General features: G+C 40.6%; 1 protein-coding gene across 3 annotated transcripts in view; it reads right to left on the bottom strand.

Annotated features, from left to right (window-relative positions):
- Positions 1–26,166, bottom strand: part of NTRK2 (neurotrophic receptor tyrosine kinase 2) — a gene marked incomplete at its 3' end in the record, with an annotated part of 340,861 nt that overhangs the window by 80,071 nt on the left and 234,624 nt on the right. For all 3 annotated transcript variants that reach the window (XM_084238704.1, XM_084238705.1, XM_084238706.1), the window contains exon 12: positions 6,264–6,394. In XM_084238704.1, the coding sequence (XP_084094830.1) occupies positions 6,264–6,394 (131 nt within the window). The remainder of the gene's footprint in view (positions 1–6,263; positions 6,395–26,166) is intronic.

Genomic DNA, 26,166 nt, shown 5'->3' with positions numbered 1-26,166 from the left:
GTTTGTTTGTTTTGTTTATACATGCACTGGGTACAGTCAGAAGCACGGGAGGGTGGGAGAATTCACCAGAGCCAGAGCGGAGAGCAGAGCAGGCAGAAGGGACCGAAGTACACTGCTGAGGGGAGCAGCGGGCGGCAGGAGAGGTCTGCGCGCCATGTGGGACCCTCCTCCGGTTGTCGGGGAGCAGCCGGGGATTGAACCTGCGGTGCAGAGGCCGCGGGCAGCTTCGCAACCCAGCGCTCAACCGCTGCGCCCCCGGGGAGGCCCAGGAGACTAAGTTTTAATTCAAATACTTTAAAATACCTCAAAATTTTAGGGGACAAAACTAATGGTTATACTTGCATATTACATTAAGTTGCATATTCTAAATATTAAATCTTTTGAAGACCAGGATCGATTTTTAGCAAAGAGTGCATCAGAAGCTGACCTCTGCCTATCGGCAATATACTGACAGGTTTGAAATAAACCAGCATGCAAATGCCTGAGACAGTTTCACTAACTATTTAGGAGCTGATGGCTCATGATTGCCCCCTCAATTATGAGTTGGATTATCATGTTAAAGTCAATTAAAAAGCAGCACAACTACTGTAATGCATACATTCCAGAGATAGAGAGAGATGACATTAATCCTCCAGCTAAGTTTGGTACCAATTGAGTCCTTAAAAGAGTGGAAAACACTGTCTTGGTTTTAACATTTTCTGAAAAGATATGAATAAATTGGAGATAAGCCAGAAAAGTGGGCTACCAAAACAAATGAACAAGACAAAAAACAGATCCCCCATCAAAGGTTAAAAGTTGAAGCTACTGAGAAAGGAACGTTGATGGAGCAACTTGATAACTGGGGCCTACCTAACTCAAGTACAAGAGGGATTCTTACAACAAAAACGCTCTCCATCCTACAATGCATGTGAGTGTGCATGTGCGCACACACACACACACACATATAGACACAAGGAAAGAATGCACTTACACTAAGAAACAATGGAAATCTATTAAGCAATGGCTGAACAATAAAGATCATTAAGTCTTTTAACAAGCCCCTATTAAAAGTTCTACAATTTCTGTTCCTAGAGACTTGTAAAGATGGAATCAATAGTACTTTCTGCAACCTTATGTCTTGTTAAGATATACAAAGTATTTTTTTAAGGTAATACTGGCAAATATTCTCTTAACTATACTAATCTTGTGGGAACAAGGATTTCACATGCCAACATAATTGGAGAAGTAGGGAGGAAGCACAGGAAGGCGGGGAAGGGAGAGACCTCACTATTATCAAGATGTGAGGACTTATGTGACAACTGTCTTAAACATGTAAAGAGAAAATAGCCATCAGTCTTAGAAATAAACTTGCCTAGATACAAGCCCTGAATTTTGATGAACTCTTGAGGCGCTTCCCCATTTAAGAATTGTTTCACTGTTGCAGAACTGGAAACAATGAGCTTTCCATTTTGAGCACCAATACTTTTCCAGCCTTGTATATATTCTGACACAGTGGCTCTAGTTGTAGCACTGGCCACCGTGGATGGCTGGGCCACAGGTGAGTGGTGTGGCATGAAAATGGATTGGAATAATTGGACACATAGTGTGTCCCTTCTTGAAGTATGAGAATGTGGGTGAAACAGATTCTGGAGCAGCAGCTGGGATGGAGCAGCAGTCAGTGCTGAGTAGCAAGCAAGGGGCAGCTGCACCACTTAGCAGGAGAATCCCTGCGGTCTCCTACAGGGGAGCTAAGTAAGGGATAGTCAGCGGGCTACCTCATATCCACAGTGAGCTTTTAGGTCCTGACTGGTGGGAAGTCTAGCTTTCCCAGAGCTCCTATTTGAGCAGGTTTCCCTTCATTTTCTCTCCAAAAGATATCTTCCCCTTTGTTTGGTTATCGCATCTATAATATTCCCCTGGGGAAACAGTGCTTCTCCACACTCAGTCCATATGTATTGGGTAGAGCTGACATCTTATTTCAGAGCATATAAGTGACCCAGGCCTGGCTGAAATGCCTTTACCTTTTCGAAAGGCTTCTATTTATGTAGTCCATTCATCCATCCATCCATCCATCCATCCATCCATACATACATACATACATATATACATACATACACATATCTCTATTCATCCAGCCCTTCATTCATTAACAAGGCTACCACATATTAGGCAATGTGCTAAGAGGCCTGGTTCCTTCCCTGGGGAGTAGGCCACTCTTACAGAGGAGGCAAATGTTGATGCCATTGATTAAATGAGCCTGTGAATGCATATGTTATTAACAACTTTTACAAGTGCTATGCAGTATACAGATGCTGTACTAGAATACAATAGGGTAGCTGTCTTACATAAGGGAGCAGGCAACTGGAAAACTTCAGGTAGAGAAGTGAGAACTGACAAGTAGACCAAGTGAGAACTGACAGGTATACCAAGGGGCTGGGCTGGGCATGGGGGATGGTGACAATATATTGGATACCCCATTTCGGCTACCACACAGTAATGGGCCAGAGGGTTCATCAATCAATTCTCCCAGACCTTTTGTGAAGAAAGGCATCATTTCCTCTGTTGACAAGATATTCAGAAACATGAAAAAACAAAAGTCCTGTTAGATCACAAAAAAGGTTCTGAACTCAGGTTTTCTGTGAACACCTATAATTCACTGTAGCTTACACTTTGGGGAAGTCAAGTAAACTTCCCTAGCTTGTTTTTCACTTCTATAAAACATGAGACTTGCGTTATCTATATGATTTCTATGTTCTTGCTTATATTCAACATTTTATATTTCTAGAAATACACTGCATTTGGTGGAGAAGGGGAGGAGATGCCACAAATCCTACAAAGCACACTTGTGGCTCTGTTTTAAAAAAAAAAAAAATCAGCATGCATTCATAGTACAGGGAGATGTTTTAGGAATTGTAACTATTGACATGCAGGTTGGATAGAATCAAAAATAGCTAATGCAAGCACAGCTAATGCAGAGAAACTGCAATGAAGCGTTTCCTTGGCAATTGAGTTACTTAAAGGTGAAGTAACTCATTTTGATCAAAGACTGGTTTCTCTGCTTCTCATCCAGGTGTCTATGGCTTCTTCACCTGTAATTCATTGTCAAAGGGAAAAAAAAGGGTTGACAAATCCATTTCCCTAAAAAACAAAGGTCATCCAAAAATATCAAGCAAAAAGCAATCTGGTTGGATCTGAATAAGCAGACTCTAATGTGAGAGGCATACCCAGCCTGCGGGTGCCCTTGAGTTCCCTGCATATGCCTTAGGCTCATGTCCATTTAAACTAGTTCTTGTGGATCCCTCAAATTCTTAAATCATTTGGGGCAAGAGACACTAGAATTTATGGAAATTTGACATCTATCAATCTGAAAGCAAAGCCTTGAATTTCAAACCAGTCAGCTCCTTCTAGAAAAGGAAAAAGGACAATAGCTGCTATTTCTTAGCATGAATAATCAATGCTGCAGGGGTTGCTAGGCAACTGGCAGAAAGACTGTCAAACATCCCTGTGCCTCCAGTGGAAGAGCAGCAGCCCTGGCAGTTGCTCCTCGGAGGTGACAGGCTGTGCTGGCCCTGGAAGTCACTTTGTCATTGCTTAAAATACATCCCTTTATTATGGTCAGGGCTGAACCATAGAAATTTTACTCCCCAGCTCATTTAGTTTTTAAATACATGTTTAGATGCCCACAGCCCTGAGGATGAGCAAGCCAGGCTGACTAGAGGTAACTCTGGGAAAGGTCTGCCTGTTATTCTGATGCAATTTCTCCTGAGAGATTCAAACTTTCCCTTGTGTGGCTGCAGCCTTTGAACACAGAGGGTTAAAATGGGCATCCTCTCTGAAGCTTGAAATCATTCTAGAAAACATAAGCAAAACCTCCAATCTCAACAAAAATTTACAGTTGAGGTCACTGAGATAAGTCTTCCTAAGTATGTCATCTTGGATTTGGAATGAAGGGTTCAGCCATCATCATTTTGTTCTCTCTTGTGGAGAGGATAGTTTTACTTGAATTTCAACAAGAACAGGGGCAGCAAAGAGGTCAAGATTTGATAAAAACATCCCTTCTTAAATTTTTTTGGCAATGTTGATTAAGGAGCAAATACCCATAACCATCATATGGCATCACTTTGTCGGCACTTATTTGGCAGAGTCAGGAGATGTATGAGGACTAAGTTTTGGGTCTGGGTCCAAGGTGAGATTAGTACTATGATTAGGATTTAAACCAGAGAGTAGTCTCCCTGATGGTGGTGATGGGAGGTATGACCAGACAGAAGCATACCTTGGGCAAGGCAATTGGTTGCACATCGCTGTCTCTGGCCTTTTATCATTATAAGCCCCAAAGTTCTATTTTAATATGTGTTTGAAAAGAAATGTAATGTGTGAGTTGATGGTGCCCTGTATTTAGCTGTGCAGCACCCTCTTCTTAAAGGGATTGTAAGTACAGAGAAGTCGGCACAGAACAATGACTCCAACGTGAAAGAATACACACACTAGAATTTTGGGGAGGCTTTCTCTATATGGTTGGGTTCTCTCAGCTATTCCTACACTGTCATCTGGCATTCCCTAATCTCCTACAATTATTTTATATTCAAAGATTCGCCACCTGTGATCCCATAAAGTAAATTCAGAGTCTGAAGGCCCAATTTAACTCCCAAAGTGGCCTCCAAATAGCAATAGAAACACGGACCCAGAACGTGAATCCAAGTCTTTAGTCTCCTTGTCTTTAGCACAAGACTAGATTAGGATTCAATGTTCCAAAACTTTTTCCAGTTCTAACATTTTATCAGTCAATAAATCTACAAGAATACAGGCATTTTGGGGGCCCATTGATCCAAAAGGGGAAAAAATGCAGCAGAAGAAAGCAAAGACCACAGATGTAACACTGTCAAGTGTTCTAAAAATTTTGTGCTTATAACAAGTTTTTTGAGTGAATGAAAGAAAAGAGGAAGCACTAACAGTAGGAGTTAGATGTCCCCAGGTCACTGCAGGATTCCCACTTTGACACCTTCTAATGAGATGGTGCTTATCTTATATGTACTACATTTTTCACCCCTAGAAAGATTTGTCCTTTATTCACTCCAAAGTGCAGTGTTTAGGAGTCTTTGTTGAGGATCTGGAAATATCTGTGACATTCAGTTGAGTTACTTTTGATGACAAGGAAAGCAAATGCAATTTCTCCTTTGGATGAACTTCAACAGGAGCTGTGTGTAGTCTGCAGGATGGGTTAACTTCAAGAATAATTTGATTTCTTTTTTCAATTACCCATTATGTATACTCCATATTTTAATGCTAAATACAGTGGAATGGAATATATATCTGATTTTCAAAAATGAAAAGTTTTGTTCTGGTTCTGATGAGTAAACATGTGCTATTTACACAAATTATTTTGTGTTTCGTAGAAACAAACAAAGCTCTTCTAGGAAGCCAAGAAGTAATATTTTATTACATTAGTCATGTCCACATTCACTTCGCACTTTAATTCATTTTATAAACATATATCTCTTGTCTGTGTTTATATTATATATGGGTATGTACATATTATTCAATACCTTGGTGAAGTGTTTTTTAGTATTTTGATAATGCATACATAAGAGATCTGCCGAAGCCTTTGTGCTGATTTTTGTTAATTCTTGTGTTTTCCAAGAGCTCAGTGGTAATTTCATTCCCTTCAATAATGTTTGTCTTATGGAAGATCAGAGCTCCTGGTTGAGAGTATGGGGAAATGATATGATGAAAGGCCGTCAGATTTCTTGATTGTGTCTCCTTGGGCTGTAGATTACCATCCATGTCAGGAGTGAACCCTGCCTATGCTATATAAAATCCTGGGGGCTTGGAAACATTTGGAAGAGACCGGGGGAGGCATGGCAGCAGAACAGAGAATGAGAGGATAAGTAAAGTCCGTGATCCTCCCTTCCAGAACCTCAAACACATACAAACTCCAGCTGAGATTGACTCAAGTGTCAAGCAGTCTGAAAAACAGGTGGAGACTCCAAGACTTAGTAGATTGAATTCTGTTTGACCCCCTGACCTCCATCCAAAATTTAGTTAGCATTTACTTGGAAGAGTAACTCACAGCAATTCACAGCCTGCAGATGGTAGGTTACCCCTAAGAAGAACCTCTCTGTCCAAATAGCCTTCCTACTAACCATTTAGCTAAATGAATTTGAACACAGCCATCACAGCCATATAATCTGCTCCTGGTCATTCAAATAAATTAAGATAAAATAAAGTAACGCTTCCACACATTGGTGTGACCAAGGATAATGAGACAATCTGGAGTGTTCTCTTACCTTCACTGCCACCAATATCTTGTCCTGGTCAGGGTAGAGGTTATAGCATTCAGCTAGGAAAACTTTTCCAAAGGCTCCTTCGCCTAGCTCCCTTTTCAGAACGATGTTATGTCGTTTGATATGCTGAACAACTGTAAGACAAAAACAGAAGGGAATTAGAATTGAGACATACTGAGGGGAAGGCAGACGCTGGGAGCCAGTGGCTTGCTTCCTGAACTTGCAGGCCCAGATTTTCTCCACTGCACACAGCAAGCCCAAGGAGGAGCTTGGGGGTCATTTATACAGTTCACCGCAAACATCTGGAAAGCATTGTGCTGAGCTTTCCAGAATTCAGTTGTTGTTTTTAATAGAATTAAAGTAGTGACCTCTCCACTGTCTTCAAGATGGCATTAATGTCTTCACAGACAAGGAAAGGGGAGAAATGACAGGCCTCTGACACCACAGATACTTTGCATATATTTGTCACTCATGTGTCTATTAAGGGAGGCATCCCTACCTTTTTGTTAAACTGCTCAGTCTCCTGAAGTTTAAAGAACACAAGGGGCAGTGCATTGCTGATTAAAGATTCGTCCTCACTCCAGTTGTCACCTTTAGTGAGATGGGTAAGACAACGATTGAGTATCACTGATAGAAATATCTAGACTGTGCTAAGGGCCAGCTTCCTTCACCCTTTTCTTTCTCCACAGCCCAGAGATAAGAGTAAAGGAGAGGTTTCTGTAAGAGCAATATTTCCCCCCTCAGTCTAGAGCAGAGCTGGTTCATGTCACTCATCCATGTCCCCTCTGGGGGAGCGAGGCCAGAGGCAGTTAAGGGTTTCTTGAAGCTCATTTGCTGCAAAGTGGAAACCAGAGTGAAGCAAAACTCAGGCCACAGCCAGTGGAGAAGCTTAAAAGGAGACACTAGAGGACACAACTGCACAACTACACAACTGCACATCAAATGTGGAATCCTTAGTACAGGGTTCCTCAGGTCAGGGCCACCGATCTTTCCTGAAGTCCTCTTCCCTGAATGGCAGTATTTAAGACATTATTGGCCTTGCCTGGTTTTGTACCTACTGGTATGGAGTCATACTATGTATATTCTTCCATAAACTATGTCTTTCAAGAATGTTCTTCAGATTGGGTTTTATTGAGGTACAAGGTTCATACAGTCGTATTTCTTTTGTTCTTTCTACCTTATGATATCCTGGGAAAGGACTACAGCACCTTTAGCTTATCCATTCTATGTTAATGGACACAGGCTTATCCATTCTATGTTAATGGATACTTGTGACAGTTTCCCTTTAGATACAACTTGATATAAATGCAAGTGGTGATTAAGGTTTTACTTTAATAGGATTTCCCTCCTGATAACTCATGTGGTTTGGAGCTATGCCTGCTTCTATAGGCCTCTGGGAACTCAAGAATGATAAAAATCTAAAGGTTTTTTATGAGCAACAATATTAATGAATATAAGACTATATATTAATTTTCCAGGCTGTAGTAGCAACACTTGAATATAAGAGAAGTATGTTCATTAGGTAGAGAACATATATAAAGAGACAAATGTCATTCTTGCAGAGAATTAGGTATGCTGCTAATATCTAATACTTAACTTAATGGGTGTTGCAAATTAATTGGGAATTAAATTGCTGCTTGATTTACTTTACTCTCTAGGCAGATCAAAGAAATTATTTAACTATTACTTGACTTCTACTTTTTAAAAAATTAATTTTCTAATCATAGAAAAAGTTGGCAGGAAATAAGTTTATAAAGCTATGGATAAAGCCACAATTTCATCTTCTTTTGTTTTTTAAAGATTTATTTATTTATACAAGAACCTGGGTACAAGCCAGATGTGCGGGAGGGTGAGAAGATTCACCAGAGACAGAGTGGGGAACAGAACAGGCAGACTGACGAAATACACTGCTGAGGGGAGCAGTGAGCGAGATAGAAGAGGTCTGCCGCGCTGTGTGGGACCCTTGCCAGCTGGCCGGGATAGAACCTGCGCTTCAGAGGCTGTAGACAGCTTCACAGTGAGGTGCTCAACAGCCTGTGCCACCAGGGGAGGACAAATTTCATCTTCTTCAAAACTAAAATTGATAAGACCTGTTTTCCTATGATGACTTTGAAAAAGTAAATGCATCTTCTCTTTAAAAAAGGGACTATGTTACATTAATTTGTTGATTTAGAGGATGTGAATAGTGTCCTTTTGCCATATGGACAAAAATGTGTTCTAAACAGAACGCATTTCTCTTTTATAAGACTACAAGTCACTCCGGCACAGGTAACAACTGTGTGTTTGAATGTGCATTCCTGACAAGGCCTCAAAGTGCTCTGCATACAGTTGGTGCTACAGAAATATTTGTAAAAAAAAAAATGTGTCAAATGACAATGCAATGACAGACAAATACTGTTTAGTCATATTATTTCAGTTAACTGACAACAACCCTGTTGAGTTTGCAGACAGTAAAGCAACCCAATTGTGTGAGACATCGGGAATGGAAAGAACAAGCTACCATCCAGTCATTAAGCCAAGAATTTCTTCCCATTCTCCTCCAAGCGATCCTGAGTGCTTATCCTAACCTGCCTCACTTCCTGTTTTGTCAGCCACCTTAGTAAGTCCTCAGCAGCATCTTGAGTCATCCCTTCTTATTGGGACTCTCACCCCAACTTTGCTCATGGATGCCTCAGACTGAGTCAGTGCTCATCCCTTTATCTCCTCTGTAAACTCCTCCATGGGGCACTCAGGCTCACAACCCCTCATAAGTCCTTTATACATCTCCCATCTCTTCTTAAACTTCCCTTTACCTCATTGACTCAAATAAAACTTTGTCTATGTCCTGAGGACATTCATGCTCCCCTCTGCAGCTCTCTCAGATGGAAGTCTTCTCAATCCCTATTCCCAGGTGCTTCAGGAACTGCATGCCAATTTCTGACCATCTCTCCTCTCCTGCTAGAGAGAGCATCTTAAAGCAACTGCCCAGGGAGCCATTAGCCCATACCACCTCTACCCCCTCATTGCTGATATCTTGGTAATTACATTTCACTTAGTAACTTGCCCAAGCTATAGGAACACTGGGCTGTCCCTTATCTCAAGTTTTTCAATAGTGCAGCTAAGAGGTGAGACACAAGTTGTTGGGATTTGGGTGTTTGCAAGGCTGACTATTTCTGAAAATGAGAATATCTTTATGAAGGAAACAATTCACATTTCGGATATGCTCCTTATTTCAACGTGACATAGATAGCCTTTTGAATATCACCATTTAAAAAGTCTTATGAACATTGGGATTTATTTTATACAAAGCATTCTGAGTTCAATGAGTTGTAGGATTCCATGATCAGTAAGCTGTGGAGTAAGCCTGGTACATTTTCACATGCTTCCTTTTCATGAGGTCTGTAATTACCTGCTCTTAAATTTAGAGAGTTGAGTAAAATCACTTAAAACCCAACTTGATTAAATAATAAAAAATAAATAAAATCCCAAACTCCACAATAACAGGTTTCCTAGATTTGTAAAAAAACTCAAAACAGTTTAATTTTTATTATATTTATGTTTATGAGGTAATGTTGGCTTACAAAACTTTATACATTCTAGTGCAATTTTTTTTAATTTTATGCAAAAAGTTTCTCTTTAAAATTCCCCTTGCTAAAAGAAAAGGAAGCTTCAATAAGAGATTTAAATGGTGTAGAAAATGCAGCACCAAACCTATGTAGTCTGAAAACTGATCTAACTTTGATATAGCCAGAACAGAGCATGTGATTTGATTATTGTGCAAATAAATCCACTCTATAGAATCAGGGAGAAATGGATGGCCAGCAATAGTAATTGAGATGAGTGACTAAAAACTGCCTGGACTTCTTTGTCATTAATGGAATTTTCCAGAGTGGAAATTTGGTGCTCTTGGTCATTTGCTTCATGAGTACCACAATTGAGTAGAATTTGGTTTTGTATTAGTTATCACATCATAGTCACTGGAAAATGCATTTTGTTACAAAGTAGCTTCAGTAGTTTACAGAGACACTTGCAGTTTCAGACAGTTTAGATCAAATTCCTTGTATTGCTATCTCCTAGAAATAAATATTCTATAAATATGGAATATATATATATATATTCACACATACATAGACTATAAAGTATCAACCCAAGTCTGTATCCTTTACTACTAAATCTAAAACTGAGGAAGTAAATAAATATAATTCTACCGACTTAATGCTGAAGGAAATGTGTCTTTCCCATTTCCTCAGAAATGGGGTTTTATAGGAACCCTTGGCCCAACAGATATATCCTGCACACAGATCTTAAATTCAGATCTTTATTGAACCACTAAGACTGGCCAAATACTAAGAGCTCTGCAGTTCAAAGGAAAGATATTTTAAAGTTTTGAACAGGAAGGTAAAAAAGTAGTATTATATATACCCTAGGAGATAATGTTCTGTGTTAGGAGCAAACTCAGTTTCCCTACAGACCTAAATGGAGGGCCTGCTTCATCTCCTATCTCAAAGGACTACAGGCTGAGAGAGGAAGAGGATTTAAAGATCAGGAGACTGACTCCATCCCATTTGACAGTCAGAATGAGGATCAGAGTGGGGAAGTGACTTCCTCAGTGCCACACAGCTAGGAGACAGGTCCTCTGTCCCTCAGAGGAGTGACCAGGCTTTCCATAGCACAACCTGAAGTCAGTGACATTTACACCTGACATTCACACCTTTACCTGCAGTGCTCTCAGACACAAGCCACCCACACCTATTCCCAGGCATCTCAGGGCCTGCATGCCCATCCTAACCACCTCTCCCTCTTCTTCTGCTACAGTTCCAGTTATTTTAAGGAATTAGCAATTGTTTTAATGGACATTATAGTGGAAAAAATAGTTACATTTAATCAATATCTTTTCTACTAGAAATGCTTGAAACATCCATAAATATCTTAGCAGCTACTTCATGAACAACATACTGAAGCAATAAAATCATTCACCTTATGAAATAAGTTTGCCTAAAAGACAAGAACTATGTTTTTAAATTTCATCTACATTCTTATTAAGATAAAATAAATGCAGCTAAGACCACAGACAGAAAAAACACCAGGACAAGACCAAATATTTGTAAATGATATTAATGATGAAGTAGGCCATGTAACAATACTGAACCATTCTTAAGCACTTCCCAGCAAAACATTCCAATGTGCATTACCATCAATTAGTTTTCATTGCCTTCTGCATGAGGTCAATAGTTACATTTATTTTAGCAACAACACCACAATTAATTGACTTAGTTGTGGTCACAGCGCGATACACTTTCTTATCCTTTTCCAAGTGCCACTTCCAAAAAAAAAAAAAAAATGAGGAAATAGGGAGGGAAGTGGGGACCTAACATGTGCTAATTGCTATGATGGGCCACAAAATGTACAGAAAGGAAAACAAGGGTTATCATTATTCGTATTGATCTAGTATTCTTTTTTTTTTTTTTTTGTGGGACCCTCACAGGTGGCTGGGGAACGAACCAGCCCTGCAGAGGCTGTGGGCAGCCTTGCAGCCCAGCACTCAACCGCTGTGCCACCAGGGGAGGCCCTCTAGTAGAATATTCTTATCTCCATTTTCAGAAAAGGTAAAAGAAGAGGATCAGATGCACTTAATAGTGCATTCCAACGCGCCCCCCCCCCCCCCCCCCCCCGGTGGAGCAGCGGTTGAGCGCTGGGTTGTGAAGCTGCCCGCAGCCTCCGCAGCGCCGGTTCGATCCCTGGCTGCTCCCCCCACATGGCGCGTAGACCTTTCCTGCCGCCTGCTGCTCCCCTCAGCAGTGGACTTTGGTCCTTCTGCCTGTTCTGCTCCCTGCTCTGGCTCTGGTGAATTCTCTCACCCTCCCGCACTTCTGACTGTACCCAGTGCTTGTATAAATAAAAAAACAAATAAATAAATCTTTAAAAAAATAGTGCATTCCAAAGTTTTTCACACATTAGATATTTGAGTATCTACTCTGTGTGTGAGGCACCATTCCAGACCAAAAGAATATATGTGTGTGTGTATGTATATGTATGTATGTATGTATGTATGTATGTATATATGTAGACACACACATAGGTATACACACATACATAAATACCTATGTATACCTATGTTTGGAGAGAGGGAGACAGAGAGAGAGAGAATAAGATGATTTGTATGGAAGAGGAAAAATAAATACCACTATGAAAATTTAAAAACTAGGCAGGTGAAACAGGAAGAAGACAGGTAGGAGGGGAGGAGGTAGGGAGGGATGCTGACTAGTGTGAGGTAGAGATTTCTGGGGAAGGCATGGGAGGCTCACTGGGGTGGAGGTTATAGAAAAATCCTGACACAGAGGAACCATTTTAAGGCCTGAGGATTCACCTTTGATGCTCATTTCAACTTTAGGCCACTGACAGAACAACCAGCACTTTCAGAAATTGCCAAGGGGTCCACGAGCACAAGCATGTAGAGCCTTGGGACTATGCCCTGTGCTGGGCCCAGTATGGACAAGAGAGACTCTTGCCCGGTGACTGTGTGTCCCTGGGAAGCTCCAGGCACCTACTTAATGCCACATACAATATCCAAATGGCAGCAAATGAACCTTTCCTCCTAAATTAAATTTTACTACTCCCCATGCTGAATGAGAGCAGAGCAGCTATGGGGGAGCCAGGGGCAGAGTTTAATTAGCCTGAACCTTGCAATAGATAAAAGCAATCCAGTTATTTGAAGTTAAATTCCCAAAACTTCTTGTAAAAAACAACCAGGGAGGGGGGAAAGCCCCAGAAATTGTTCAGCCTGTTAGACTGAAGGGAACACTTCAAAATACACATACGGCACATCCTTCGCTTTGACAGCCCCTAACAGCCAAAATTATATCTGTTCTACACACTGGCATGTGGTAGAATTGGATTGATTTGCCCTGACAGCCTCCCTGCTGAAATAATACTTGTCAGTCAGTCCCGGCAATGTTTGTATTTTCAGGAATAATTATGCAGAGTGATCATACAAAATCCTGGCAGGTGGGCCAGACAGTCTTAGCTGCTTACCTCCCCAACCCTGTATCCCGGAGCCACTGAGCCCTAAAGTTTATCCTGCTCCCAAGGTGAAAAATATCCGGTTAACACCCAAGTCCCCCCTCCCAACCTGTGTGCATAGAGCTCTAGTTGAGAAGATCATGTTTGGGACCTTCCACTCCTGCACCCTGCTCATGGGATCTTTACTTTCTTTGACAAACCAGCAGCCATTAGTTCTCCCAACTGCCTTCTTCAAGTCTTTGGCCCTAACAGACATGCGCTACATGAGTGCTCCCATTGTGACAATGTCTTTTGTTTTAGGTGGGGATAATTAAGAAACACACCAATGAGTATTGATGAGTTTCCTTGAACTGTCTTCGTTTTGAAGTTTATCCTGACATAATGCAGTGTTTCTTCTCTGTGTGCACTCTCTAGTGCAGGGGCAGGGAGATGTGAAAGAGAAGCAAGTGGAACTATAATGCGACCAGGCTGTGATAAATGGCCATGAGAGGGCTAGGCAGAGTGCACTGTAATTGGGCTGCTCAGGAAAGTCTCTGTCATCTAGCCAACTATAGAAGAGCAGGCTGGAGTCTTCATGAGAAAGTTCTGAACGCAGAGAAAGGGGCAAACACTCTGCCTCATAAGCAGTGGGAAACGTGTGGACATTTCTGCAGACCCAGAATCCCATGCCAGAATCCCCAGGCTGCTTTCCTCAGCTGTAATAGCCTCTGCCCCAATTCTGTAAAAATGCAGACACTCAGTAGAACTCATTATCAATGATACATGGCCAATCTCTGAAAGATGGAGGGTCTTAGACAAGATTTTGGGGAATATCCCAAATGTTTTCCATCTCTGGATGGCTTTCTGTTCAATTAATATACAAAGCAGAATCCTATGGCATTTTCTCTCTCACTGCTAATTTGAGAATTCCTACTTTAAAAGGTAAAGTTTATTTTCCTTAAAGAATACATAATACTTAGAGAAACTTCCAATCAAAAATAGTTGTTTTCCCCCCCTCATTTCACCATTTAAGCATCCGAGTGAAAAAAATCTTTGGTGCTGTGGGGGTTTCCAAAATGAATAAGGGGGAGAACTCAGCTGTCATAATCTACACATGTACTGTGTGCCAAGCACTGTGATAAGCATTTTATGTGCGTTCATATTCCCATCTCCTGATGGACCTAGGGGGAGACATCACTGTCTCTATTTTGGAAATGGTATAAATGAGTCTTGGAGATGTTAAATAATTTGCTTAAAACCACATAGCTGGAAAGTGGACAAGAATACCTAGGATTGACTTCAAGCCCTATGCAGTTTCTTCCAACAAAATACAAACCTCCTGCCCTCCCAAAGGAAAGACAGTCAAAGATGGAGATGAAACAACATAATAGTTGTGAAAGGCAGAACATAAAAATTGCCATGTTGTAATATTCCTTTGTATATATGCAACACCTCTTCCTAATCCTCTCATCTGTTTTGGGTCATTTGGGTTGTTTCCATAACTTGGCTATTTGAAATAGTGCTGTGATAAATATAGGGGTGTAGGTTTCCTTTCAAATTAGTTACCATAATTGAAGGAATATATTCAAATGTTATAAAAATGCCTTTATGGACTTTAAAACTGTATCATTAAGGGTGTGTTTAGAAGAGAAAGCCAGTCATTTGGGTGTAGGCCTTAGAGCTGGAGGATGGACCCTTTGAGTTGTCCCTTGTAAGTTGAACAGGGTCTGAAGTATTGGTTGGAAGGAAGGACTTTGTCAGATATAACAAATTATGACATTTCCAGAACACTAAGTTGTCACTGACTTGGTCAGACCCTGGACCTTCGTATTAAGACCTGTATGCATTAAAATCAACATCTGGGAACTATTTAGGTTGAACTAAAAGAGATTTCCATTTGTGCAGGCCAAAACTAAATAATTATCAGCTATTTTAGATGGTTCAACCTAATTTATCACTAACTGGCATCTTTGTAAACAAGTACCTCTATGATTTCACTTACTGCTTCCCCCACCAGCACCTTGGGTCTTGCCTCCTCCTTTTTCATGTTTCTTCCTCAATGCACATTTTTCTCTTTCACTTTCATAGGTTCTTGTAAGCTAGGGCAGTTTCATGTGGGTGTATGAGGATTTCACTACTATTTATTTCATTATCATTAGGTGCATATTCACAAAGTTGAGGGACAAAATATAAGAATATTTTGCTGTACCTTACAAATGTTGTTGACACACTCAAGTAATTTTAGGGGATGAGCCCAGCCTGAGAACAGATAATGGCCTGTGTGATTCTCTGCCAGATTGGAGGGGGAGTGTGAAGCGCTAATGCTATTGTCCCTTCCCTGTGCTTAAAGCCCTCTCCTGCTCCTTCCATCTGTTGTACCTGCTGCCCTTGCTGGCCCCATGCCTGTGCTCACTCCAGGGTCCACCAGACAGGGCAGTCCTCCCCCTACAGCATAGTTGGAGCTGAGCACTATGTTTCTTTCATGCATCAACATGGCAGCCACGTACCATATCTCACCTAAAAATCTGCTGAAAACTCACACCCATTAAGGATTTCTATCTCTCCTTCACTTCACTAATATGGGGAAGAGACAAATAGAAATGCTCAGTTCACCAATCTAATTGAACTGCTTTTCTGTGCTGAAGTCTCCACAGCAGATGAAATGTTCTCCAAGACTCAAACAGGGTACTTGAAGACCTTAAACAAGCTATTCATTTTATAAATGAGGACAGCACGGCACAGTAAAAGTGTTCATTTCCTAGAGCTGAGCCAGGACCCAAAACACATTTGTTTACCCTCAAACACAATGCCATTTTCATTATACCCCGATCCTTCTCATTATAAAGATGTATCAATCAAACAATTATACAGTTCTAAAATGTAAGGACAGAGGACGGCAGGGAAAATAAAGTCTGCATGAAGTCAGTGGAATATTATGCTAGCTTGTCCCCTGAAGTCAAATCACCCTTTCTTTATGGCTACCAGATTTATCTCTTTTGTTCTCTGCCTATTTATGCTTTCCATCTTTGATGAGCTGCAAAACCTTGGGTGCAAACTCATGTCAAGAAGGATGGCATTGAAGACAGTTTATGAGCTGAGAGAAGATTTATAAGGTGAACGTCATGGAACTTGGGTTGCTCTCTCTCTGTCTAATCCTAAGTGCCTGTTTGGGGTGTTTCTGTTCACTGGAACAGATCCAGTGCTACAGACTCAGCTTTTGGAGAATAGTTATAAAAACTACACAACTGAGTCACACTTACATACTCATATTGCTTTAGAAGGAGCTACTCCTTCCAACTCAGTGGACTTTGGGGTCCTGTCAGGGGTACAATAGATGGTCAGACAAATATGGCTCTGGGTTTACTGGATCTTTTCATGAAATCTCTGAGGGGAAAATGCCTTCTCCTGGGAAAGTTTCAGTGTTGCTATAAAAGGGGAACTAGGACCTCCCCGGTGGCGCAGAGGTTGAACGCTGGGTTGCAAAGCTGCCCACAGCCTCTGCAGCACCAGTTCAATCCCTGGCCACTGGCGAGGGTCCCACATGGCGCGCAGACCTCTCCTGCTGCACCAACTGCTCCCCTCAGCAGTGTACTTCGTCAGTCTGCCTGTTCTGCTCCCCGCTCTGGCTCTGGTGAATTCTGTTACCCTCCCGCGCTTCTGATTGTACCCAGTGCTGGCATAAATAAATAAATAAATCTTAAAAAAAAGGGGGGAGGGACTACTTTTGCTGGGTTTAGCAAGTTTAATATTCTATTCTTATATGTTAATATGAACCATTGCAACTGCTATTGTTAGGGTCTAGAGTTTTAAAATAGCAACAGATATTTAAAGTAAGTTATATTAAACAAACTAATTCAATAATAAGCGAGGTTAAATTGTACAGTGTGCTGACAGTGGAGGAAGTGATTGATTGTGGCAACTTTTCCCTGTGGGTGTGGCTAAAAAGTGTCCAGCCCTGCCTCATAGACCCACCTGGGATCAGGGTGGATAAAGCCTTCAGGGAGAATCTTTTACTTTTTTGTTTAGAAGGTTGAACTCTTCAGGGAGGACCTGAACTGGATAATGAGGGCCCAATGTCAGGTTCAAGTCACTGCCCTGATGCAGCCTTTTCCCCCTAAAAGTATTTGAGTGCACCAACATTGTAAGGAATAGAAACAGGTCCTTATGTTTTGCCCCTCCAGCTTATGAATGTGCACATGATTATGAAATGAGCAAGAGTGAGGGCTTTATAAGCCCAGAGGAAATTACCCTAGAATCTAGAAATTATAAGACGCTATAAAAGTCAAGGAGGAAAGTGCCCTTTGAGGAGGAAAAGCAAGGAATAAGGAAGAAAGCACCAAGGGCAGGACCAAGCATGGTGAGGCAATTTGCAGTAAAGATTAAGAAGTATAAAGGAAGACTCAGTACATTCATTTAATGTATCTGTTCAACTTTGATTTCTTTTTTCTAGCTGTAAAATGGGAGTAAAAATACCTGACCTTTGTATCCTAGTAAAAACAAAATGGTATTCTAAGTAAAATCACTCTGAAAAATAAAATGTACTATAAATGTTAGATGGTATGGCCACTGCTCTGTAGCCATTTGGCGTTACAGATATGTTTTATTGGTTCAATTCAACATTATATAAATACCATTAAACATTAGACAACTGTAACAACGGGTGTTCTATTCTCAGAATTTTTAAGGCACATGCAGTACTCTCACATGTCATTTTATTTGAGCATTAAAACAACTCTTTGAAATAAGCTTTGGAAATTTCCTGAATTCCACTTTACGGCTAAGGAAGCAGAGGTTCAGAGAAATCAAAGGGCTTGTTCAAGAAGGCACAGCTAGTTAGTGACGGTGTAGCCTTTTGATTCCAAGTTTAATGTTCTTTACACCAGAGGGATAGAGGAAGCTCTCTGGAGACAAAGAATCAAGAAAATAAAAAGTTCATTCTGGTGAGAACTTATTAAGACACTATAATCAAAGCTAGATGCTAATGCAAAAAGAGTGCAAACATTTGTCTCCTGGAGGAGTATGAACTCAAGAAAGGGGAAGCTATGGTGACTCTAGGAAAGGGTTCATAGATAAAACAAACAAACAAAACAAAAACAAAAACAAAACAAGCTCTGGGTTGAACTCTGAAGAATGGCAATCATTAAATAAGTGGAGGCGAAGTGGGGTTCTTCAGTGAGGAAAAGAAACAAAGGCATTAAGGCAGGGTGGTGGGAATAGGACCTCTCTCCTTCCTCTAGAGTGTGAATAGAGATGGGGATGTAATTTCAATAGAAGTTGCCACCAGTAAATAGAATCAGAGCATAGAGAGACTGAAGATTAGGTGAGAGGTCTAGATTAATTTGATATTATAAGCAGATGGAACTTACCATAGGTTCCTGAATGAAGGGATGCATTTATAAGTAGTACATTGTCTGGAATATGCACAATATACTCCATGCACCCAGAAGAAGAGAGCAGTGAGGAGATTGTTGCATTAATAAAAGCACAGTCATTGTGAAGTTCTAAAAATTCTAATATTATTTGAAAGTTATTTGAAAACCCAAGCAAAATATTATTCTCTCAGCTACTATATCCCACATACTCCACTCTCAGAAACATGAATGTCTTCTCAATCATGTTTTCTCTTAACCATGCTGCCAAATTAAGTGACTTGAGCATGCCAAAGCAAAGATTTCATGAAAAAACACAAAAATTAGCTCAAAAGTTCCCTTATATCATCTCTTGGTCTTCCATCCAAAATGATTCAACTCATACACAAACACCAGTGCTGTTAACAATGGGTCCATGTCATAGGAATCTTTACATCTAGTGTCAAAGGAGCTTATCAAACATCACCATTCAATGGACAACTTCAGTTCCAAGGAGATGCCAGGAGGATGAGGAGCAGAAGCAGATGCAAAGATGTCCTGAGTGTGAAGCAGAGAAGAGGGAGGAGGCAAGGAAGCAGGAGGTCATGGACAAATATGGCACTGGGGGAGGGAGAACCTGGATCCCACTACTAGATTGCTTGGTACAGTTGAAGTCTCAGTGCTTAGTTCCGCCTAACACCTATTATCTGAAGCCCTGCTCAGGGTGAAAAAAAAAAAGTAAGGGGCTGACATCATTCCCTTTCTCTGCTTGTCAGGTGAGGTTGCAGACTTGATAGATTTGAATGCAATTCAACAGTCTTCAATTTCATAAGAAAATTTTAATAAAGACATATTTTCCATAAAATTTCAATAGCTCTGTCATGCTTTCCTTTTTCATTTCTGTGTGTGGGCATCAATACACACACACGCATAGCAGACAACTCACATGTGACACAGACAGCTGCTTGCCAGTCAATGGAATCACATTACTCTGTCATGGGCAAGTGTGAAATAAGCCACCTCACAGGAGGTGGGCAGAGGCTTGCACTGTGTGATCAGTGTACACAGATTTTTTTTCTCTTCTCCTTTAACTGTTTTGTTCACTCACTAGCAGTGCAAAAGTTTCATCAGGGGCAGAACTGTATTTAGGAAAAAACGTTTCTTTTTATTGTCATTGTATGTGATGATAACTTCATGAGACTGTCACCTTTAGATTCACACTGGTTGAGTGAAGCAGGCTATCTGCTCTCCAAAAATCCAACAGAATTCACCTCCTATTCCTGTGGAAATGTCAACAGCAATTATCCAAACAGCTCCCGGGTCCTTCCTGGTGGCGCAAGAGGTTAAGCACCGCACTGTGAAGCAATCCGCAGCCTCTGCAGCACGAATTCGATCCCCAGCCAGCCAAGGAGCAACACACATGGTGCAGCAGACCTCTCCTGGCTCGCCCACTGCTCCCCTCAGCAGTGTATTTCAGTCAGTCTGCCTGTTCTGTTCCCCACTCTGTCTCTGGTGAATCCTCTCACTCCCACACCTCTAGCCTGTACCCCACTTCTTGAATGCATAAATAAATAAATCTTTAAAAAAAAAAAAAAAAACAATGCTCCCTAGGCAAGAATGCAGGAGCCCCTCCCAGGGCTTCCAGGCTGAGGACAAACTTGATTCTTGGGTCCCTCAAACATCTCCCTTCATACTGATGACAATGATGACAATAACAGGCAGCTGTCACCAGGGCTAGGAGCCGCCCTGCCCAGGAGTTCCTGCAGCTACACACATGAATGGGCTATCATTTTACCAGGAGGCCCTCCATCGCAGACTCTGGCAACCAGAAGCTGATAACCTAAAACAAAGACCTGACAGCTTAATTGTATTCTTTCCTAGAAATTCTGTACTCAGTGAAAAGAACTTCAGGAAGACATGTTTATTTTGGGTCAAATGCAGTAACATAATGCCTGATGGTGTGTGGGAAATGATTTGCCTCACCTGACATCATTAGGACTTCTGCACCCCCAAAGTTAAACCTCTATCCAAAAACCAAGTGAAGAGAGGAAAAAACCCAGGCTTGATTGTTTAAATGAGAAATATAGTGTGGGAGGAAAGCTACAGGACACTGGGATAGGATAAGACTCAGGAAATCTAATTAACGGAATCAGGAGAAGGGAGTGTGACAGACTCGCACACACAAGTGAGCTGGCAGCCCTAACTAATTAGCAACAATTAATTTTACGGTAGAAGCAAGAACACATGTATTATGTTCTATAAAAGCTAAATAGATGTCACCATAAATCACTCCCATCTCTCCCCTGAAATTTAACTTGCAAGCAGGTTGCCTTAAAATCTTCAGGAATTAACAATATTCCATGTCTTAGACCTTCATATGCAAAGTAGGATAGTTTTTTCTCTGCCACTTGGTCGGAACTAATCTTTGCTTTTATAACTGAGGTTGGCATCTGTGGTCTCCGGAGCACCCAGGCCCTGAACCAACTTTGATTAAAGAAGGCAAGAAATGAGCAGCCCCCAGACCTGCCGCTGGTAGAATCTGTGATCTATTGTGTTCCTCAGAGCAGATGTTTAGTGTGCCCAGGTCTGTTCTTTGCCTGAAATGTAAAACATTTCTTTGTCTACATGGCTCCTATTAGGCAGCAGTGCCAGAAGCCACTAGAAACTGGAAGAGGCAAGGAAAGAGTCTCCACTAGAGCCTTTGGAGGGACTGTGGCCCTTCTGACATTAATATCAAACTGCTGACCTCTAGAAATATGAGAGAATACATCTCAATTATTTTCACCTACCAAGTTTATGATCATATTTTATGACAATACTAGGAAGTTAATAAAACAGCCTTTCTACAAATGCTGTTTGCTCACTTATACACCCAAGGAAAAAAATACTGAAACATGACCTATGCCCCATACCTTATACATAAAATAACTAAAAAATTATCATGGGCTTAGATGTAAAACACAAAATTATAAAATTTTTTAAGGAACAGAACACAGGAGTCAATCTTCAGGACTTTGGGTTAGTCAAAGCTTTCGTACCTTGACATTAAAGGTGTGATACATAAAAGTAAAAATTTGTAAACTGGACTTTAACATAAAAACCTTACTAAGATCTTCCTGAGAGTATGAAAATAACACACAATATACTTGGAGAAAATATTGGCAAGCCAAATATCTGACCAAAAAAAATAGTATCTAGAATACATGTTAAACTTTCAAACTCAATTGTTAAAAAAAACAACAAACAGTTCAATTAGAAGATGAACTAAAGGTATGAAGAGACATTTCACACAAGTATATACACATAGTGTACCCAACAAGCACATGAAAGATACTCTAAATAAGTTGCCATTAAGGAAATGCAAAGTAAAGTCACAATGAGCTTTCACTAAATACCTATCAGAATAACTGAAATAAAAATAGTAACACCAAATGCTGGCGAGGGTGTGGAGAAACTGGATCATTCACTCATTGCATGTTGGACTATATAAAATGGTGTAGCCATTTTGGAAAACATTTTGGCAGTTTCTTTAAAAAATAAAAAAATACCTCCCAGCATTGCACTTCTGGACATTTACCCTAGGAATGTAAAGTCATGTTCACACAATGTACAGAAATGTATACAGCAAATTGATGCACAGTAGCTCCAAACTGGAAACAAATGGCTAAATAAACTGATAAACCTATATTATGGACTACAGCTCAGCAATAATATATCTGGATGGATTTCTGGAGAGATGCATGGAGTGAAAAATAATTTAAAAGGTTATATCCTATAGGTCTTCATATATATAACATTTTTGAAATGACTTATTTGTAGAAATAGAGAACTGATTAGTGATTTCCAGGGGTCATTAATGAGAGAGATATTCTATATCTTAACTAGACCAATGTCAATATCTTAGTTGTAATGTCATGCTATAGTTTTACAGTATATTAGCATTGGGGGAAACTGAGTAAAGGGAACATGGGATCACTCTCTTATTTCTTACAACTGCATGCAAATCAACAATTTTCCCAGAGTAAAAAGTTTAATTAAAAAATGTCAGAGATGTGCCTTGTGACATTGGATAAGTTTTTCATATGGGCAAAGCATGTTACTTGCTTATAAGAAAAAGTCTGCCCTGAAAAGCTACCATTCATTAATAACAATTATGGCTTTGGTCCCACCTGCATCATAAGTTAGTTCCTTGAGGACCTGACTCATGTATTATTTATCCATAAATCTCCCACAGCGACTAGCAAGCTCCCTGCTATGTAATAAGTGCTCAGTAAATGTTTGTTGACTTAATGTTTTTATCAGTAATGCACCGAGTATATGAGTATGTGTACTGGGCACTGTTAAAACATTGCTTGCTGCAAATGAGAAAAACATTAAAGAAATGTGTCATGAAAAAAATTAATGTCATCCTTAAAAAAGCAATTAGATCTCTCTTTTTTTTTTTTTACTAGTGCTGTTTATTTTTTTCTCTTTGTTTTTGTCTGATTGCAAAAATAATCAATGTTCGTTGTAGAAAACTTTTAGCCTGTAAGGCTTAAAGGCCTTTCACTTGACCTATATTAATGACTAGATGAGTCACTTCTAATTGACATGTGCTTGACCTCCAAAGTGCTTGACCTCAGCTTTTATTTACTCTGAGTCATCCATCTGTTAGATGTTTTCTGGGGATCTACCAAAGGCAACAATGCAGACCCAGAGTAAACGGGACTCCCTCCATGCTCCCATAAATGAAATGGTCTCACTTGTTTGAAGAGTCCACACAGAGAGAGTTTTTTTTTCTTTTATGGTAGCCAATACCACAATAACTTCAGCTTCCTGCACTTGACAAGTTAAAAGGCTAGTACTCCCTGGTTCAAGATAAATCCAGCAGAGTATCCCCAGCAGGGAGGGATTCTGAGGGACATTGCCTTGTCTGGTCCCACAACCAACAGAGAGGGCAAGAAAGAGCCAAAATATCAACTGACCTTTGTATAAGGAGTTGGAAGTTCAGAAACTAAAGTTGGACATGACTTGTATGCAAGAATATATTCAAATGCACTCAGAAATAGAACAAAGCAAAAAGTAGCACAGGACAAGATGCTACGGTCCATATAACCATCTTACTTTTACACCAAATTTGTAAATTTGGAAAAATTAGGAAAAGTGAAGCAAGTGTTACCATTAAAAAAAAAAAAAAAAAGATGGTGCCTCCCCTGGTGGTGCAGGTGGTTGAGCGCCACACTGTGAAGCTGTCCACAGTCTCTGCAGCACTAGTTTGATCCCAGCCCGCCGGCTGGTGAGGGTCCCACATGGTGCAGCAGACCTCTCCTGTCTCGCCCGCTGCTCCTGTTCATAGGTCTGCCTGTTCTGTTCCCCGCTCTGTCTCTGGTGAATCCTCTCACCCTCCTGTGCATCTGGCCTGTACCCCGGTTCTTGTATAAATAAATCTTAAAAAAAAAAGAAACTTGAAAAAAAAAAGATGAATACTACCAAAAACAACTAGGAAAGCTGTGTGGCGATTACTCACCCTACTAAAGATAGAGCTTCCATATGATCCAGCAATTCCACTCCTAGGTATTTACCCAAAGGACACAAAAGCATTAATTCCAAAGAGCACCTGCACCCCTGTTTATAGCAGCACTATTCACAATAGCTAAGCTTTGGAAACAATCCAAATGCCCCAAAATAGATGACTGAATCGAGAAGATGTGGTACATATATACCATGGAATATTACTCAGCATTCAAAAAAGATAAACACATGCAATTTGCAGCAACATGGATGGCACTGGAAGGGATCATGCTCAGTGAAATAAGCCAGAAAGAAAAAGAAAAATACCGGATGGTCTCACTCATAGCAGGAATCTAGAAAATCTAAATAAGGGACCAGGAAAAAGAATAATTATAAGAAAGAAAAAATCAAAATCAACAAACAACTATGAACCAGAGACACTCTATGGGGGTTGGAGGTGGGGAAAGGAGGGATTGGGGTCAAAATAAGGGGGTTGCAATTGTATGGGGAATATAAAAATTAAAAACTTTTTTAAAAAACTAGGAAAAAACAGTTATTTTCTCAACAGAAATGCATTATTTTAATTCCCTAATATTTGTCACTGGTATAAATTTTATCCACCAGCCTGGGCAGAATAAGCAAAGCTTTGGGGGTTTTTGTCAGGCAGGTACAAAAATATGCATGCTATTTTTTGTTCTGCTTTCTGAAAGAGAAGTAAACTAACTCAGAGCATGTGTTCTATTTGTTTATTGTTCTTGTTAACAATGAAAAACCAAAGAACCAAGATTTTTACCAAAATGCCAAGTGGGATTCCACATGTAACATGTTTTTCAGTTAATTTTTGGAAAATGTCTGTTGCTATGGAAATGGCTATGGAGCTTATCAAAATGAAAGTCATTCTTCACAGGTGAGGACCCTCTCTCTGGGTTCCCCACATTTCTTCCCTTCTTATGAAACGATCTAGCTGAAATCTACATTAGAAGCAGTCCTGCCAGGAACAGAGGTGAGTGTCAAGTGCACATGTATGCTTTAATTTTTAATGGCAGGTCATATAAAATACATTTGTGTGTGTGTGCAAGCGCGCGCGCGCGTGTGTGTTTGTGATTTGAAGGAGATCACATTTCAATTCAACAAATACTGCTTCCACACTTACTCTACAACTTCCACCAATACCCTAACTCCCACTGCACTTTATAAAAAGTGTTTCAAATTTCCATAAGAGCATACTAGATTTTTATGAGCCACATAGTTGGCTAAAACTTTCCTTTAAAAAAAAACAAAAACACCCATTCAAATATTGCTTTCACAAAAGGAAAAAGGTAAATGCTAATTCAGGGAAGAGGGTTGCATATTGATGAATACAATTACAAAGCAATAAACAGTAACACTGAAAGCAAAGCAGTCTGTGGAGGGGAAGAGCCGCCAGAAGCCCACGTGGTCTCCAGAGCACCAAGCGGCACTTCCAGCTGAAAACTTTTATCACCTGCCTTGGGCCACTGTGCCAGTCCTGACATTACTGTCAGTCTTTATGGACCTGGGAGTTATGTGACCTGGCAGGCCTTACTACCATCTCCTGGTCCGTATAACAGTGTGATTCCCATAGGAAGGGGAGAGTCCAGCATCCCTGCCCCACCCAAAGAAGGGTGGAGTAGAGCAGCGATGGGGGGAAAAGACCCTAGGAAGGCTAGAAGACTGAAGGAAGCACATGGAGCAGAAACATGTGTGAAGAAGCCATGCTTGCGTTTGAGTCTGGAACTTGTACAGGGACTTGGAGGACATGGAAGGAGACACTTGAAAAAGACAGAGATGTGGGTGAGAGACCCATGGGGAGATTAACAAAGGCAGCCTTTATCTTGATTTTTATTTTGCTCATTTCCTTCCAGTCTTGCATGGCCCCTTCTGTCCCTTTCCTACAGGTCTCCACCAGAAGGTGCTTTAGACTTGTGGCAAGATTTTGGGCCTCAGTGACTCTGTTTTTGGCCAACCTTTTTTGGCTGGGCATTTACCCAGCAGGGGATGGGTAACTCTGGGTATTCATGTGGTAACTATTTTAACTATATTCTTTCTCTTCTCTCAATTGCATATCATTA

Source organism: Talpa europaea (assembly GCF_964194135.1).
Source record: "Talpa europaea genome assembly, chromosome: 7".
NCBI lineage: Eukaryota > Metazoa > Chordata > Mammalia > Eulipotyphla > Talpidae > Talpa > Talpa europaea.
Note: the sequence above shows the minus strand (reverse complement) of the source record. Positions and strands in the feature narration are given on the sequence as shown.